General features: G+C 41.9%; 1 protein-coding gene across 1 annotated transcript; it reads right to left on the minus strand.

Moving 5' to 3' along the window:
• LOC144497505 (large ribosomal subunit protein uL18A) lies at positions 1 to 16,770 on the minus strand. Its single transcript, XM_078218870.1, has 8 exons — positions 16,628 to 16,770; positions 12,722 to 12,791; positions 12,491 to 12,606; positions 12,204 to 12,338; positions 8,680 to 8,882; positions 7,997 to 8,174; positions 2,571 to 2,659; positions 1 to 182 (listed from the first exon to the last, which is right to left on the minus strand). Exons 1-8 carry the CDS (start codon positions 16,628 to 16,630, stop codon positions 83 to 85), a joined length of 894 nt encoding a protein of 297 aa, XP_078074996.1. The 5' UTR covers positions 16,631 to 16,770; the 3' UTR covers positions 1 to 82.
• Between the last annotated feature and the right edge of the window lie 1,727 nt (positions 16,771 to 18,497).

Here is an 18,497-nt window from a genome sequence, read left to right on the forward strand (position 1 = left end):
ACCTTTTCTTTTAAATTTATTTGACAGTTTATACGAATCATTAGATGTATTATTGTATTCAACAATGATCGACGGCAACCCTTCAACTGTCGCCATTCTGTTCCTGTGCCCTGAGGAAGCTGGCCTTCTTTTGAGCAATACGATCCTTTCTCTGTGCCAATGACATCTTGGGACGGTTCCACCTACAAAATGAACAAAATAGTTAAATATTTCTCACCATAACATTACGGCTTCTTTACAGAGAAAATGAACATCTGGTGGGCAACAATGCATTAAATTAATTCAATGACCTGCAACCAGCCAGTAGTTGTAACCTTACCAATGGGTTCAAATCTGAGGACCATGGCTGACAGCAGTAGAACACAATAAAGTCTGAAACTTTGTGACTAGTAACCATATAATTATCGCACTTATGATCTGCAGCGAAATGCAAGCGTTTCTTGGCGACTTCGAGATTAGTTTTTCTTTTGTATACTTATGACTGTCAGGACTGGTTTTATACAAATGTATTGGTCCAAAGTGATTTCAGCACTCATTGCAGTTAGTGTATGTAATACAGGATGAAGTCCTGTTAGGAACCCAACATTGGGATCATATGTACACCCCAACTCCATAGGGCGGCACGGTAGCACAGTGCTTAGCACTGCTGCTTCACAGCTCCAGGGGGACCTGGGTTCAATTCCTGGCTTGGGTCGCTGTCTGTGTGGAGTTTGCACATTCTCCTCGTGTCTGCGTGGATTTTCTCCGGGTGCTCCGGTTTCCTCCCACAGTCCAAAGATGTGCGGGTTAGGTTGATTGGCTATGCTAAAATTGCCCCTTAGTGTCATGAGATGTGTGTGTTAGAGGAATTAGTGGGTAAAATATGTAGGGATATGGGGGTAGGGCCTGGGTGGGATTGTGGTCGGTGCAGACTCAATGGGCCGAATGGCCTCTTTCTGCACTGTGGGGTTTCTATTCTATGATACAGGATTGAGAAGCCACGAGACAGTAATATTGCCTTGATTGGCTAATTAGTGGCATGGGAGCACCCACTGATGAGCCAATCAAAGCAAAATTACTGTCTCGTGGCTTCCCAATCCTGTATGGGGTTGGGATGGGCAGGCTCACATAGAATCCCCACAGTGCAGGAGGCCATTCAGCCCATTGACTCTGCACCAATTCTGATGAGCATCTTACCCAGGCCCTCTCCAAGTGGTAGCGAAGGAATGGCAATTCAGTTCCAAGTCAGGATGTGGGGCTTGAAGGGGAACCTGCAGGTGATGGTGTTCCCATACATCTGCTGCCCTTGGCAAGTTACTGCAGTGCATCTTGCAAACGGTACACATAACTGCAACTGTGCATTAGTTTTGGAGGAAGTGAATGTTTAAGATGGTTGATGGGTGCTGATCAAGCAGGTTGGTTTGTCCTTGAGTGTTAACGGAGCAGCACTCATCCAGATAAGTGGAGAATATTCCATCACACTCGTGACTTCTGCCATGTAGATAGTGGATAGGCTTTAGGGTACTAAGTAACTAATCACGCGCTCCATAATTTCCAGCATATGTCCTGCTTTTGTAGCCACAGTATTTATATGGCTGGTCCAGTTCAGTTTCCAATCAATGGTTACCCCAGGATGTTGATGGTGAGGAAATGAGTGATAATGATGTTGTTGAATGTCACAGGGAGATGGTTAGATTCTCTCTTGTTGCATATGGTCACTGCCTAGCACTTAACATTTGGATCTCACATTAACTCAAGCCTGAATGTTGTCCAGGTCTTGCTGCATGCAAGCACCATCTGCTTTAGTATCATCAGATTGTACAGAACACTGTGAAATTATCAGTAAACATCCGTGCTTCTGAACTTATGAAGGAGGGAAGATCAGTGATGAAGCAGCTAAAGATAGTTGGGCCTATGATATTACCCTGAGGAATTCCTGTAGCAATGTCTTGGGGTTGAGATGATTAGCCTCCACAGCCACACCATCTTCCTTTGTAGATACCTTACACTCTCTCCTTTCAAAGTACTTCAGGTGCTGTGCGTATTTCCGTTTTTTGAAAAGTAGCTCACAGGTCATTACAAGCAAGCAATACACAAGGCAGGAAGAAGGCTTGAGTAGCCTCAATGGGTTCATATTAATGGAACCGAAACAGCAGTGCCTTACTTTAATAAGCAGTCACAACTGATATAGAAAACTTATTTTCAAGTGGATGCTGCCAATTTGGGTTGAGCTGCAAGTAACCTTTTCACCCTTCAGTAACCAGCTAGAGTTTATATACTCACAGCAGTCATTTGACTGAAGTATGACAGACTTTCGGCTCATTAATATATGTACACAGCAAGAGCAACATCTTTAAGGGTGACCAAAATAGGAATGGTTTATCCACTAGCAAATATGCATATATTTATTCTTAAGATTTTAAAAATTCCACTCTTCCAATTAGAAGAACAGATTCCTTTAGTTTGTTCTGCACCTAAAATAAGTGCAACATTCTACTGCAACACACTTTTTTGTTGTTGATCGAATGAAGATTAGAGGTTGAATTTTACTTTTTGTAAGGATTGTTGGGGACAGTCTTTGTGTACAATACCTCTTTTTCTTGACTTCTCTCTTGGGCTTCTTCTCATGAACAGGGTTTTCTCTGATAGCAGCATGAGCTTTCTTGTACAAATCTTCTATCTATGAAAGTTTTTGAAAGAAAAAACTTAGTTCATGTACCAGCCGACTCAAGAACAGCTTCTTCCCTACTGCCATCAGACTTTTGAATGGACTTACCTTGCAGTAAGTTGATCTTTCTCTATACCCTAGCTATGACTGTAACACTACATTCTGCACTCTCTCCTTCTCTACGAACGGTATGCTTTGTCTGTTTGGCATGCAAGAAACAATACTTTTCACTGTATGCTAAAACATGTGACAATAATAAATCAAGTCAAGAAACTTGCACTACGATTCAATATTTACTTCGGTTTTTTAAAACTCACTTTGAACATGTGGGTATCTCACAAGCAGTGCCAGCATTTTTTACCCAAAGTAATGTGATTTCTTCAATCACTCCAATTGTAACTTCAGTTTCTTTATAATATTGTCACATGTCACTATTGTGGATTTCTCATTGTGTCTTGTTCTAGAACATAAGAAATAGGAGCAGGAGTAGGCCATCTAGCCCCTCAAGCCTGCTCCGCCATTCAAAAAGATCATGGCTGATCTGATAGTGGGTTCAGTTCCACTTACCCGCCCGCTCCCCATAATGGTTAAAAATCTATCTATCTGTGACTTAAACATATTTAACGAGTAGCCTCTACTGCTTCATTGGGCAGAGAATTCCAAAGATTCACTACCCTCTGGAAGAAGTTCCTTCTCAACTCCCCTGTACTTTGAGGCTATGCCCCCTGGTTCTTGTTTCCATTGTAAGTGGAAATAACCTCGCTGCTTCTACCCTGTCTAGCCCCTTCATTATCTTATATGTTTCTATAAGATCTCCCCTCAACCTTCTAAACTCCAATGAGTCCAGGCCCAGTCTACTCAATCTCGCCTCATAAGCTAACCCCCTCATCTCCGGAATCAACCTGGTGAACCTTCTCTGTACCCCCTCCAAAGCTAATATATCCTTTCTTAAATAAGCGGACCAAAATTGAACACAGTAGTTGCAGAATGACCTCCCTGCTTTTATACTCCATCCCTCTCGCGATAAAGGCCAACATTCCATTTGCCTTCTTGATTACCTGCTGCACCTGCAAACTGAGTTTTTGTGATTCATGAACAAGGACCCCCAGGTCCCTCTGCACAGTAGCATGCTGTAATTTTTCACCGTTTAAATAATAGTCCATTTTACTATTATTCCTTCCAAAGTGGATAACCTCACACTTACCAACGTTATACTCCATCTGCCAGATCCTTGCCCACTCACTTAGAACCATAGAAAATTACAGCTCAGAAACAGGCCTTTTGGCCCTTCTTGGCTGTGCTGAACCATTTTTTGCCTAGTCCCACTGACCTGCACTTGGACCATATCCCTCCACACCCCTCTCATCCATGAACCCGTCCAAGTTTTTCTTAAATGTTAAAAGTGACCTCGCATTTACCACTTTATCCGGCAGCTCATTCCACACTCCCACCACTCTCTGCGTGAAGAAGCCCCCTCTAATATTCCCTTTAAACTTTTCTCCTTTCACCCTTAACCCATGCCCTCTGGTTCTTTTCTCCCCTAGCCTCAGCGGAAAAAGCCTGCTTGCATTCACTCTATCTATACCCATCAAAATCTTATACACCTCTATCAAATCTCCCCTCAATCTTCTACGCTCCAGGGAATAAAGTCCCAACCTATTCAATCTCTCTCTGTAACTCAGCTTCTCAAGTCCCGGCAACATCCTTGTAAACCTTCTCTGCACTCTTTCAATCTTATTTACATCCTTCCTGTAACTAGGTGACCAAAACTGTACACAATACTCCAAATTCGGCCTCACCAATGCCTTATATAACCTTACCATAACACACCAACTTTTATACTCAATACTCCGATTTATAAAGGCCAATGTACCAAAGGCACTCTTTACGACCCTATCCTTAGCCTATCCAAATCTGTCTGCAGACTCTGTGTCCTCCACGCAATTTGCTTTCCCACTCATCTTTGTGTCATCCGCAAACTGTGTTACCCTACACTCGGTCCCCTCCTCCAGATCGTCTATGTATATGGTAAATAGTTGAGGCCCCAGCACCGATCCCTGTGGCATGCCACAAGTCACTGATTGCCAACCGGAAAAGCACCCATTTATTCCGACTCTGCTTTCTGTTAGATAGCCAATCCACAATCCACGCTAACACCGTACCCCCAACTCTGTGTACCTTTATCTTATGCAGCAACATTTTGTGAGGCACCTTATCGAATGCCTTCTGGAAATCTAAATACACCACATCCACCGGTTCCCCTCTGTCAACCGCACTCGTTATATCCTCAAAAAATTCCAGTAAATTAGTCAAAAACATGACTTTCCCTTCATGAATCCATGCTGCGTATGCTTGATTGAACCATTCTTTTCCAGGTGTCCTGCTATTTCTTCCTTAATGATAGATTCCAGCATTTTCCCAACTATGGATGTTAAGCTAACCGGCCTGTAGTTACCTGCCTTTTGTCTACCTCCTTTTTTAAACAGTGGCGTCACATTAGCTGTTTTCCAATCAGCTGGCACCTCCCCAGAATCCAGTGAATGTTGATAAATTACAACTAATGCATTTGCTATCACTTCTGCCGTTTCTTTTAGTACCCTGGGATGCATCCCATCCGGACCAGGGGACTTGTCTACCCTTTAGTCCCATTAGCCTATCCAGCATTACCTCTTTAGTAATAATGATCGTTTTAAGGTCCTCACCCCCTACAGTCCCATGACCGTCAATTATTGGTAAGCTATTTGTGTCCTCCACTGTGAAGACCGACACAAAAAACGTATTTAAGGCCTCGGCCATTTCCTCGTTTCCTATTATTAAATCCTCCTCCTCATCTTCTAAGGGACCAACATCTCTTTTCTACTATTAGTTATTTTGTATTTTAGTTGATCAATTAATGAGAATAACAGTCCACATACACAGACTTCCAAAAGGCAATTAATGAGGTTCTACACAATAGATTTGCCGGTGAAGTTGAAGTCCATGGAATAAAGGACAGCGGTAGCATGGATGCAAAGTTGGCTAACTAATAGTAAACTGCAGTGGTGGCCAGTTATTTTTTTGGATTGAAGGAAGATATACGTGCAGTGGTCTTCCTCAGGGCCACTGCTTTTCTTGATCTATATTCATGATTTATTCTTGGGTACACAGGGCAGAATTTCAAAATTTGCAGATGGCACAAAACAAACAAGAACGTGGCACTATGAACCGTGAGGAGGATAGTGATGGAGGTCAAGGAGACAGAAATAAGCTGGTGGAACGAGAGGACGCTGCCATATACATTTTAACACATGAATGCAAAGTGGCACATTTTGGGAGACAGAATAAACCAAAGACACGATTCTGAAAGGGATGTCGAACAATTCAAATTTCATCATCTGCCATGGTGGGATTCAAACCCAGGTCCCCAGAGAATTACCCCGAGTCTCTGGATTACTAGTCCAATGACAATACCACCACTGCCTCCCCTTCAGCCTCAACTGGAGTGTATTGTGTTCAATTCCATGCTTCACAATTTAGGAAGGATGTGAAGGCATTAGAGAGAGTGAAGAAAGGATTTGCACAAGATGAGGGAGTTACTTGGATAGATTTAATAAGCGGTCTTTGTTCTAAAAGATCGTTGAGAGATTTGGTAGAGGTGTTCAAAATCATGAGGGTCGAGACAGAGTAAATATAGAGGAACTCCCCATTTGCAGAGTCAAAAACCAGACGGCATAAATTTAAAGCAACTGGCAAAAGAACAAACGGTGACATGGGGAAGAAATTATTTTATGCAGCCAGTGCCAACAATCTTGTGTGCACTGTTTGAAAGGATGTTAGAGGCAGATTCCATTGCAGCTGTCGAAACAGAACTCAATAATTTGCAAGAAAAAAATTTCAAGTCCACACGGAAAGGAACATGAAGTGGGACAATCTAAACTGCTTTTGCAAAGAGTCGGAACAGACAGTATGGGCTGAATGACCTACTGGTGCTGAAAGCATTCTTTATGATACAGAACTTGAATATTGAGAAGAGAGACATATTGCCAAAATTTTTCATCTTGCACTATTCAGGACAAATGCAAGAATACCAAATTTCAAACAATTACAACAATTTATACCACAGAAGAAAAAAGTGCTGATTTGTGTTTGTCCTTATGAGTGTAAGACGAACAGCATTGGCAGTACACCTATCTTTATAGTTGCCCATCAAATCCGCAAAAGGATCACTGTCAAAATTCAACAATTGAAGGAGAAAATAAGCAACCTCTCCTTCCAATTGCAGCAGCAACAATTTAATCTCTACCTTGCCTCCCAACTACTCGGCCAGATGAATAATGCAAACACTTCCCATTCCCTCTCAAATATGCAAGATCCAGCCTGTCTGGTTCTTAATCAGCTTGTGTCTTATAAGCTAACATGGTCCAGCATTATTCTTCTTGTACAAAACACCTCCAGAGGCTGAACCATAACCTTCACAATCTCGGAAACCTATCTGTCCATGAGATGAGCTTCCTGCTTCAGTTAGATTGTATAATTCCACCTCCACTTCAGCACTTTAACCCTGACTTAGCTCATTTGCAGCTGAAACCCTCGTGTGTCTTTGCTTAATTGCCTCAAATGATTGCAATGCGCTCCAGGATGGCCTCCCAACTGCCACCCTTCGTTAACCTGAACTTTACTGGCTGTGTTCTAACTTGCACCAAGTGAAGTTTTCTCATTATCCCTGTGACTAACTGGTGCAAGTAACACAGATTTTAAAATTCCCATCCCTCGTTTTCAAATCATTGCTAGGCTTCACATCTCCCCAATATGTAGGTCATCCAGCCTACAACCATCCAACATCTTCACACTCCTTTAATTCTGCTCCCTTGCGCATCCTTGATTTTAAGCACTCTACCAAGCCTTCAGTTGCTTAGTCCTGAAGCTACGGAATTCTGTCTCTAAACCCCATTTCGTAAAACCTCACTCTTTCTCCAAGCATTTAGTCACCTATCCTAATCTTGAGTAGCATGATGTTAATGGATAGATTTTTTAAAAAATAACATAACAAAGAATACATCAAGCAGAATATTCCTCTGCCCCTCCTTAATGTAAAGTTTAATTTACCAAATTTGAATATCTAGCAGGATTCTAAACATATTACCATAAAGTAGTACTTAATCAACCAGCCTCCTGTAAAGAACCTCAGAACGCAGCTGGTTTTATTTCATCTGAATTTTTTATTACACAAGGATGTTTAGATCGGCCCACGTACTTTACACTTCCCCTACAACCTCCTAACCACACCCTGGGCTACAAACACCAGTTTCTAAAGAAAGAGAATTGCATACACTTAATAAAATACTGAAAAGGACGAATACAATTGCTTACCATGTCAGCTGTGACTCCATGCTTGATGTATTGAGAAAATTGCTTCTTGTAGGCATCCTCATCCTCATCCACCAGGTAGCGCATGTACTCTGCTATGTTCACCCCAAAGATGTGTTTACGATGGACTTCAGGGTTGAATTCCTTGCTCTCACAGTCATAACCTGGGAATCGCTTGGTGCTGGGAAATTAAAAATCATTTGTGCATTAAGTATTTCAATCATTTTTCTGTTTTGCAGAAGTTATAAGGTCCTTTCAGTCCAGTCTTTAAACAAAAATTATTCTTTGCACTTGATATATCATAAAATGGTAAGTCAAAACCATAGTAATATGAGTTTGAAATTTACTTGCGTTATTTTTGTGTAGATTTATAACAGAGACCATGACATTATTATTGTATTGACACTCGGCATGGCTGATCCACATTTATGTTCCGGTTGGATAATGCCTCATTTCAAAGGCATTGTCACGGTCAGGAATTAGTAGAGTTATGAATCCAATCCCCTATATAATACACCACTTCCACCCATCAGTACAAAAGCAACAGTCAAAAGCCTTGCTTTTTCCAAGTTTGCACTATTTGCACTTCAACATCAAGCATCAAATCACAAAATTGAAGCTTGAAATCATGAAATGTCATCAAATTCTTTTTTTAAAAAAAGACAATGCCTGAACATCTCCCATACCTGTGTGGAATAGACAGGCCACCGTCGACTGCACCTTTCAAAGCTCCAAAGACTTTGTTGCCTGTGGTGGTTCTGGCAAGTCCAGCATCAAGGTAGCAGGTGAAAGCACTAGGCTTCCCATCGATACTTTCCACATTGTATTCATCACCAGTCACATCTACCTGACCCTCATAGACCTTATCCAAACCAAATTTGTTCAGCAGCTTTTAAAAACAAAGGACAAAAAGTTATTACAGGTTTTATCTCGTCAAAAGCAAACCCATAATAACGGCAATGCTCAGAACGTTATATTGTCCATAACCAAGCTTTAATGTTCATAATTTAGCTTATCTATGGTATACATTGTGGATAGCTATATTCCAATACATAGCAAACAAATTTCATGCAAATCGTGCAGTGAAATGTTTTCATCAAAATCCCTACAATGTGACGAGAGGCACAGTAGGTTCAAGCACTGCCCTATCATTAATACCAGGAAGAAAAGATATTTCGTTCAGAGACTGGGATTAAAGCAAGAAATACTCAACAGGTCAGATAGCGTCTGTGGAGAGAAATGGAGTTGACATTTCAGAACTGTTCTGGTGAAAGGTTAGTGACCTGAAACTTTCACTTTCTCTCCACAGATGCTGTCTTGACCTGTTGAGTATTTCCAGTTTTTATTTCAGACTTTGTGCACTATACTATTTTTGTACTGGGGTTAAAGCATGTTGTTCATGCTGAGTAGACGACACTTCATTCCACACGTGGCCCAATGCAGCAGCTATGGAAGAACTTGATGCTGACATTAGGACCTAAAAGCAAACTATTGCCACAGAATATTCACCAAACACTTAAAGAATACATCTTAATTGCTTCAAAAAGCCAGATTACAGAAAATCTGTGCATAGTTTTGATACGTCAGGATTATGATTGAAAGCTTGGATGCTGAATTTTAACACCAGTGATACATTCCCCAGGAACAGAAACCAAACGAGAGAATGTTGGAAAATCTCAGCAGGTCTGGCAGCATCTTTAAGGAGAGAAATGAGCTGACGTTCCGAGTCCAGATGACTCTTTATCAAAGCTTTGACAATGGGGCATCTGGACTTGAAACGTCAGCTCTTTTCTCTGCTGAGATTTTCCAGCATTTTCTCTTCTGGTTTCAGTTTCCAGCATCCGCAGTAACTTGCCTTTTTCCTCAGGAAAAGCATCTTCATATTGACTGCCAAGATGGACCTTCAGCCAAAGCCACAAACTTTGCACTCTTGCAGCCAATCACGTCTAATATCCCTCCTCACCCTTCACCTCAGCTGGTCACGCACAAGGCAGAACCAGATGGTTTGCAAAAATGGCTTCCTATTCTACTTCAAGCAGAATCTCTGGTCACATATACTCTCCATGACGAAGACCGCCTATTTCCAACCCTCCAACTTAATCCAACTGCACATCCACCACAGCCTCTGTGCTTCTGAAAACCTCATTATACTCGTCTCCTCCCCAGATGCACCTGTTCCAGGCTCTTCTGGCTGACTTTCCATTCTCCACCACGACTAAACTTCAACTCATCCAAACTACTGATGTCTGGCTCACCAATCACCCATCTCCGTCAATATACTTACACCCCATATCACCAACTCCTCAAATTGAAAATATTATTCCTTGTGTTGAAATTCCTTTAAGGGATAGCCAATCCCCATAGCTTCCTGTAACCTCCAAACACAGAGGGATTAACAATAGGCATCCAATAAGCTATGGGAAAATTCAGCAAGAATAAGACACAGCTGATGCATTTGCACCAATCTTCAGCCAGAAATGCCAGGTGGACAACCCATTTCGGCCTCCTCCAGAGGTCCCGAGTCGCAGATGTAAGTCTTCAGCCAATTCGATTCACCCCATGTGATAATAAAAGGCTGAAGGCACTGGATACTGCAAAGACTATGGGCCCTGACAATATCCCAGCAGCAGCACTAAAGACTTGTGCTCCAGAACTTGTCACATCTCTAGCCAAGCTGTTCCAGTACAGCTACAACACTGGCATCCACTCAGCAACATGGAAAATTGCCCAGGTATGTCCCATACACGCAAGAAACTGGACAAATCCAACCTGGCCAATTACCGGCCCACTAGTCTACTCTCGATCATCAAAGTGATGGAAGGGGTCGTCAACAGTGCTATCAAGTGGCACTTACTCAGCAATAACCTGCTCACTGCCGCTCAGTTTGGGTTCCACCAAGGCCACTCAGCTCCTGAAATCATTAGTCTTGGTCAAACATGGACAAAAAAGTTGAATGCCAGAGGCAAGGTGAGACTGAGTGTCCTTGACATCAAGCAGCATTTGACCGAGTGTGGCATCAATCAGCCCCAGCAAAACTGGAATCAATGGGAATTGTGGGGAAACCCTCTGCTGGCTGAAGTCATGCCTGGAACAAAGGAAGATGATTGTGGTGGTTGGAGGTCAGTCATCTCAGCTCCAGGACATCACTGCAGGAGTTTGTCAGGGGAATGTCACCAAGGCCCAACCATTTTCAGCTGCTTCATTAATGACCTTCCCTCCATCATAAGGTCAGAAGTGGGAATGGTCGCCGATGACTGCACGATATTCAGTATCATTTGCGACTCCTCAGATACTGAAGGAGTTCATGTGCAAATGCAGCTTGGGCTGACAAGTGGTAAGTAACATTCGTGCCACACAACTGCCAGGCAACACCCACAACCCATAAATGAATGAAAACAAAGAATTTAAGTAGCACTCGGTAGCCTGGAGCATTGAATTTTAACTATTCTAGCTAGGGCCTGTAGGCCCATGCCTTGACATATCCCTTTCCAACGTGACCCACCCCGCAAAATCAACAAACCACATACCTGACTTTTGTCTTTCGTGCACCTCCGCTGATGCTTGTGTCTTCAACTGGCTCCAAGACCTTGATTCCCTCCCTAAACCCCTCCAGGTCAATCTCTACCTTTCACACCATCTTGGGTGGAGTTTTTAGTAACCCTCCAAATAACTTCCCTTTTGACTCTGATTTCACCTTTGGGAAGCACCTTGGGATGTTTTTTCAACATTAAAGACATTGCATAAATTAAAATTACTGCTGTTCATGTTAACAGTCAGATGTTTTAGAAAAGGTAAATCTTATGACTAAGAACTCCTCTATACATCTAACTATTGCAACAGCGAGAAAGACTTGCATTTATTCAGCACCTTTCATGACCTCAGGACATCCCAAAGTGCTTTACAGTCAATGAAATGCTTTGGATGTATAGCCACTACTGTAAAGTAGACAAAATAGGCAATTCAAAGACCATTGTAAAACTTTGTGCCCAAAACCTTACATTTTGTAGTTGGTTACTCAAGACAAGAATGATATGCATCACATGCAGCTTCACTACAATTTGTCGTTAACAGCCATTAAAATCCAAGTATTAAAAGTTCTAAATCCTACAAAAAGAATCTTAATAAGGAAATTGTCTTAACAAGTGTACCTTCAATAAATTAAGAGCCTTAAAATAATGCAAGCAAAAATCCTGGAAGCCACTGAACTTACCCTGCGGGCAAGAAGCAGACCAGTGCAATATGATGCAGCATAGTTGGTGAGCCCAACCTTTATGCCATACTTGGGTAATTCATGGCCGTAGGCAGCAGATACAATGATATCGCCCTCAATTTTAGCATACGCAATCTGTAAAATAAAGTATAATCATTTGTAGTACATTTATGTTGAATTGAGTTTGACTTGCACGGCTTTAAACATTACCAAAAATTGAAATGTTCAATAACTTTCTTAATAGCCCCATTTTAATATGGAAGAGATTATTAATGCAAGTCCTTTACCTGGCATATGATGTCCCGGTTGGTAAATCGTACAATCATCCGGTACTTTGGCGTGTTGTACTTGTTCTTGTCCTGTACCACCAAGCGTTTTCGTGCAAAGTAATCAGTCTTTCCCTCTGGAAATGGGAGAAAGGACATTTTATAATAATCTCATCACTGAATATAGAAACTTTGCTAATTAAAATATGGGTTTGAATTCTAGGAAGTTAACAGATTCCCCAATTTACTTGCCTCTCCTCCTCCTAAACTTTACTTGGTACCGCTTGAAGTACGCCTTGCTTTTCACAACTTTAACAAATCCCTATGTTTGAAGGAGAAATAATAGTTAGTGTTGTTAAGAGAACACTAAGGTGAAAATTTCCAAAATCTGTTTAGATACTTGACAAACTGTCACACATCCTAGCTGTTCCACAGACATTGTCACTCTTATACCAATTGTGAGCAGTTTCACAAACAAATTTACATCACCGCTAAATATATATGAATAAAGAAAGCCATTTGCACCTGAACCATAAAACAATCGAAAGCTGACACAGTCTACCTCACAAGTATCTATCTTTTGCAATCATCGTTGGGAAGTAGGTTACATAAATTTCCACAAACATGCACTGACGCCCACTTACTTTGCTATATTTCCTAGCGACAAGTTAACAAAATCACCCAAACTCACATGTACCATATTTGAATTATTAACAGTTTGGTCAACTGAAAGTAATTTGGAGATGCCAGCTAGAGATTAGTGACATTAGCACAAGGTTAAAATCTCTGTATCCATACCCCATCTCAACAACTTGGAGCACTGTAAGGAAATTATGTCATATACTTCAGGAGCCAATAGTCAAAGACAGCAACAAATAAAGCCCAAAGATGAGGGACAAGAGTTGCTACATAGCAAGGGCTTGGCTGGATTTTCAATTTCAGGATTTTGTCACCAAGAATGATAATGCTTCCTTTATATTTGAGTTAGACATTTTTGCACATGTTCCTAATATTAATACCCTCAATCTCATCAGTTTTATTTGCTCAGAAATAAAAAGTTTTTTTTAAAAACACTGCAATGAAGTTACTGTGAAAATCCCCTAGTCGCCACACTCCGGCGCCTGTTCGGGTACACTGAGGGAATTTAGCATGGCCAATGCACCTACCCAGCACGTCTTTTGGACTGTGAGAGGCAACCAAAACACTCGGAGGAAACCCATGCAGACATGGGGAGGATGTGCAAACTCCACACAGACAGTTACCCAAGCCGGGAATCGAACTCGGCACTGTGAGGACATTGTGTCGCCGTGATTTGCATTAGCACTGAACAAGAGCAAATTAGCCTTTGCAGGATAAGCTCTGATACTTAATATACCTCAATCTGAAAGCACATGATGAAAAATAAAAATTTCAACTGAGATTCTTTTACTTTCACTACTGCAAACACCATGAGTATTAGTTACATCAGTGAGCTATGGTTTCAAATTAAAATGAATGACTGCCCAGATTCGAGTGCTTTAACTATATATATGTTATTGAAACTTGGGTACCATCAGAAGAATTGACCTTATGGAGTGGAGCAGGCTGTGTAAAGGCAATTTCAATCAGGATCAGTCATTCAATGTCTGCGGTTTGAATAAATATTGGTTAACCAGAGATTTTGTTTGTTTCCTGTCTACAAGATGTTTCCTACTTGATTCCTTTGGAAGCCAAGGCTCAGCTGAAGTACCAAAAAGGCAAGCTTAAAAGAGAGAGATAGACACTTTCAGGGAAGAAATTCCAGAGTTTAACCAAATGGCAATTAATAATGGCAATCTTCCAAAATCTTAACATTTTCCCTCCTCAAATGTTAAGATAAACAGACCAACACGTGTTAGCTACTTCAAGACCAAGACCGTGGCCACACCACAATCAGCACCTTCCAAATTAAAAGCAACGCTCTCCTATTTTATCAGCATCTGTTTCAATATACTACTCAACTCCCTGTGCTCAGATTTTCATACTTTCAATGTATATTCAGCTGAACGCTGGTATTGAGATAATCGATGCTTTAAAAGAAAAAGATTTTGTGGCGATTTATTTCAGACTATTTACAGCAACAGGAGTTCACTACAAGCCTCAGTTAATAGGGTCACTGATTCAAACGGTTTCATAAGTGGAACGGATTTTTACCTACACGGCCTTGTTTGCTGAATTGAGACATTGTGTTACTGATACAGGTCCCCGGGTCTGTCCACGTAGTGGACAAGTCACAGGTGAACAGTGTCCAGTGTAATGGACATCTCCAGTTCCCACGAAATGAAAGCATGCGGTGCTCACACCGATTGTCGGCTTACTTTCTAAAACACTGACCGTCAACCACCTAAAATAAACAGCACTAATAGTACTGGCAGGTCTGAAATAAGCATGAATGCAAATGGTTAATTCCTTTTTAACCAAAATAAGCATCAGCCCATTTTAAATCCGGTCATTTTAAACAGTGGGGATCATGTGTCCAGTAAGACTTTCCTGAAGATGTTAGTCAGAGCCTCCTGAAAATTCCTCAGCCTTTCACTATGTTGCAATGTTACTTTTAAAATTGTATATACTCCTTGCTTTTCCATTATTATTTTAGTTGAGAGGATAGCCAAAGTGCGCTTTCTTTTCCACACCTTTGAAATCACATCAACCTCTAAAGATATTTTTTACATCAGGAATGCTATTAATGTGTAATTCTCCCACAGTCACCTGCACTTCTAACTGTCGATGACATAAACCACATGGAAACAGAATCATAGAATCCCTGCAGTGCTGAAGGAGACCAATTGGCTCATTGAGTCTGCGCCGACAACAATCGCACCCCCAGGCCCTATCCCCATAACCCCACTGCTGGGTCACGATTGAAGTTTTGTTGCAGCAGGCGAAACACAGATCCGGTCCTGCACATTTCCACGCCTGTATTTTCCCATGTGATTGCTATTTCTTAATAGCCATGTGATTGCTATTTCTTAAATGGGTATAGTGTTGTGGTTATAAACTGCACGAGCAAACCAGAAACCTTGACAATGTTCCAGAGAACACAAGTTCCAATTCCACCACAACAATTTGAGAATTTTGAAGTTGGTATCAGTAAAAGTGACCAAGAAGATGTGGAATTGTAAGAACCAACTGATTTACCAACGGTCGCTAGGGAAGGAAACATTCTGTCTTTACCCAATATGGTTTATGTGACTCCAGTCTCCAACAAAGCCAGTCAGTCCTATCAAACCTCACAGGGACGGGCAATCAAACCTCGTAGGGATGCCCTGTTTCCAAAATGCATAACGCAGCTGTGTGAACAGTACACCATTAACATTAAGACATTACTTGATTAGTGAAAATGACATTGTTCACATTCAGAAAGTGTGCATCTCTGCTGCTTGAAACTTGCATCTTACACCATAAACTGAAATATTCCATTTTGCAAACCCTTGCCATTAAAGTAACTTAATGGAATGTAATATTGGACAAACTGCAATAACCGTTAACAAAACTGTCGGAGATTGTTGTCTGTGTCCCCCAGCATCTAAAAATACTGAACTCTCTCATTATATATACCATCTTACAAGTATTTTAAAGACTAGTAGCACCAAATTCAACCAAGGGGTATTTTTAAAAAAGTAGCGCCTATAAATGAGATAAAAACCACGGGTGCCCACGTTTTTTGAATAAAAAGTAGTGATTTAAAGGAATTAAAGTTCTAAAGAAAGTTGGCACCAAACGACAAATCAGACCATTAACTTTTTTGTACGGTAGAACCCGAGGCCTAAGTGGAGTAAAGACCATCCCAGGACAAGCATCTATCTCACACCAAGTGATTTAAGCCAGTGTGCAGTTATAGCCCGGGAGGGGTAAAGTGCAGAATAATATATTTTTTAAAAACCCCTTTAGTCCAGAACATTGTGTTATTCACAGATTCTCGCCCCCTCCCCCCACCCTGCATTGCCCTGCACTTGGAGCTTCTTCCTCAAGCCTCTACCCCAATGGCCACGTTGGGAAGGGAGACATCAGCAGCCGGAGCTGGCCACAATCTAACGCCATCCTGCCCGACACAACGTCGCCTCCGCCATCCGGCGGCTCCGTGCGATCGCTGCAGCCGTCAGCTACCGGGATCGATGTTTCTTTCGGGGGACTACCAACCATTTTTAGGCTTCTTCACCCGCAATCACCCGGGACCCAGGCGATTTTCTGGGGCCGGCAGATTCCGCCAAACTGGAAAAGGCCGCTCATGCTGCGCATGTGCGGGACGCCGGCCGTTGTCGTCGTGAAGCGCTGCCAGGATCATCCCCCTGCGCTGCCTGTCAAACACCGCAGCGCCCCCTGCCGCACGGGAGGGCCAGCAAAAACTGCTCAAGGCACACAGTCAACTGCAGCCTCTGGAAAATTGTTCTGCAGAAGAGTTATACTGGACTCGAAACTTTAACTCTGTTCCTCCCTTCAGAAATTCTGCTGAGTTTTTCCTACACTTTCTACTTAGAATCATAGAAACCCTACAGTACAGAAAGAGGCTATTCAGCCCATCGAGTCTGCACCGACCACAATCCCACCCAGACCCTACTCCCATATCCCTACATATTTTACCCACTAATCCCTCTAACCTACGCATCTCAGGACACTAAGGGGCAATTTTAGCATGGCCAATCAACCTAACCTGCACATCTTTGGACTGAAAAGAAGTTGCATCTGCATGACATGACACCAAATTAGGATGTGGAGATGCCAGCGTTGGACTGGGGTGGGCACAGTAAGAAGTCTCACAACACCAGGTTAAAGTCCAACAGGTTTATTTGGAATCACGAGCTTTCGGAGCACTGCTCCTTCATCAGCAGAATGGAGAGGTAGGTTTCACAAACACGGCATATATAGACAAAGACACAATTGCAAGATAATGGTTGGAATGCAAGTCTTTTATCTCATACGCTGCAGGAAAGGATGTTCCGAGGCATGGTACATCATCGAGACCATACAGACGCTACGACAACGGATGAACGGACACCGCGCGACAATCACCAGGCAGGAGTGTTCCCTTCCAGTCGGGGAACACTTCAGCAGTCAAGGGAATTCAGCCTCCGATCTTTGAGTAGGCGCTCTCCAAGGTGGCCTTCAAGACACACGACAATGCAGAATCGCCGAGCAGAAACCTCTTGCCAAGTTCCACATGCATGAGGACGGTCTCAACCGGGAACTTGGGTTCATGTCACACTACATGTAACCACCACCACTTGGTCTGGGCTTGCAAAATCTACTAACTGTCCTGGCTTCAGACGATTCACACCTCTTTAATCTGTGATTATCCCTCTCTCCACGCGCATTGTCTGTACCAGTAAAGACTTGATTACCTGAAAAGACTTGCATTCCAACCATTATCTTGCAATTGTGTCTCTGTGTTTGTGAAACCTACCTCTCCACTCACTTGATGAAGGAGCAGCGCTCTGAAAGCTCGTGATTCCAGGTAAACGTGTTGGACTTTAACCTGGTGTTGTGAGACTTCTTACTGTGACCAAATGAGGAGGTGTATTCAATTATTCAATACTGAGGAAGACTCTAACACAATACATTAATTAATTTGCTCACTGTAATAACTTCGCCAATGTCAATCTTTTGATAAAACATTGCTTTATTAAAGCAAAGAAAAGGCCGCATCTGTGGCTTTCAACATAAGACTACGTAACCTGCAGTGCATGTGTAGAAGTTAAAATGTTCAGATTGAAATTTCATAGTATGGAAGTTAAATTGTGCAGAAGTTAAAATGTTCAAATTAAACTTTCATACCTTCTCTGTACAGTAGTGAAAATGTTTATCAGTTTACAGACCTTCAAAAGCAATCAGTGTTTGCTATTTCAGCATGAACAGGCTAATCTTCATCTGCATTGGCCACATAACATTCTGTTTTTGGCCTTTACCAGAAGGTGAGCAAGAGCAGATTTTTCCATAACAAATACCAAAGGCAGGATATGGGGATATGCTATGCAAATGAAGGATTAGCAAAAGACAATTTTTCATCGAATGA

The sequence above is a fragment of the Mustelus asterias genome, chromosome 8 (genome assembly GCF_964213995.1).
Source record: "Mustelus asterias chromosome 8, sMusAst1.hap1.1, whole genome shotgun sequence".
NCBI lineage: Eukaryota > Metazoa > Chordata > Chondrichthyes > Carcharhiniformes > Triakidae > Mustelus > Mustelus asterias.

Bases quoted from the DNA above. Each gene is read 5' to 3' on its own strand.
- LOC144497505 (XM_078218870.1), bottom strand. The intron at 12,339-12,490 runs GTAAAGGACTTG...TTTATTTTACAG, and splicing joins ACCGGGACATCATATGCCAG to ATTGCGTATGCTAAAATTGA. The intron at 8,175-8,679 runs GTATGGGAGATG...TTAATTTCCCAG, and splicing joins GGCCTGTCTATTCCACACAG to CACCAAGCGATTCCCAGGTT.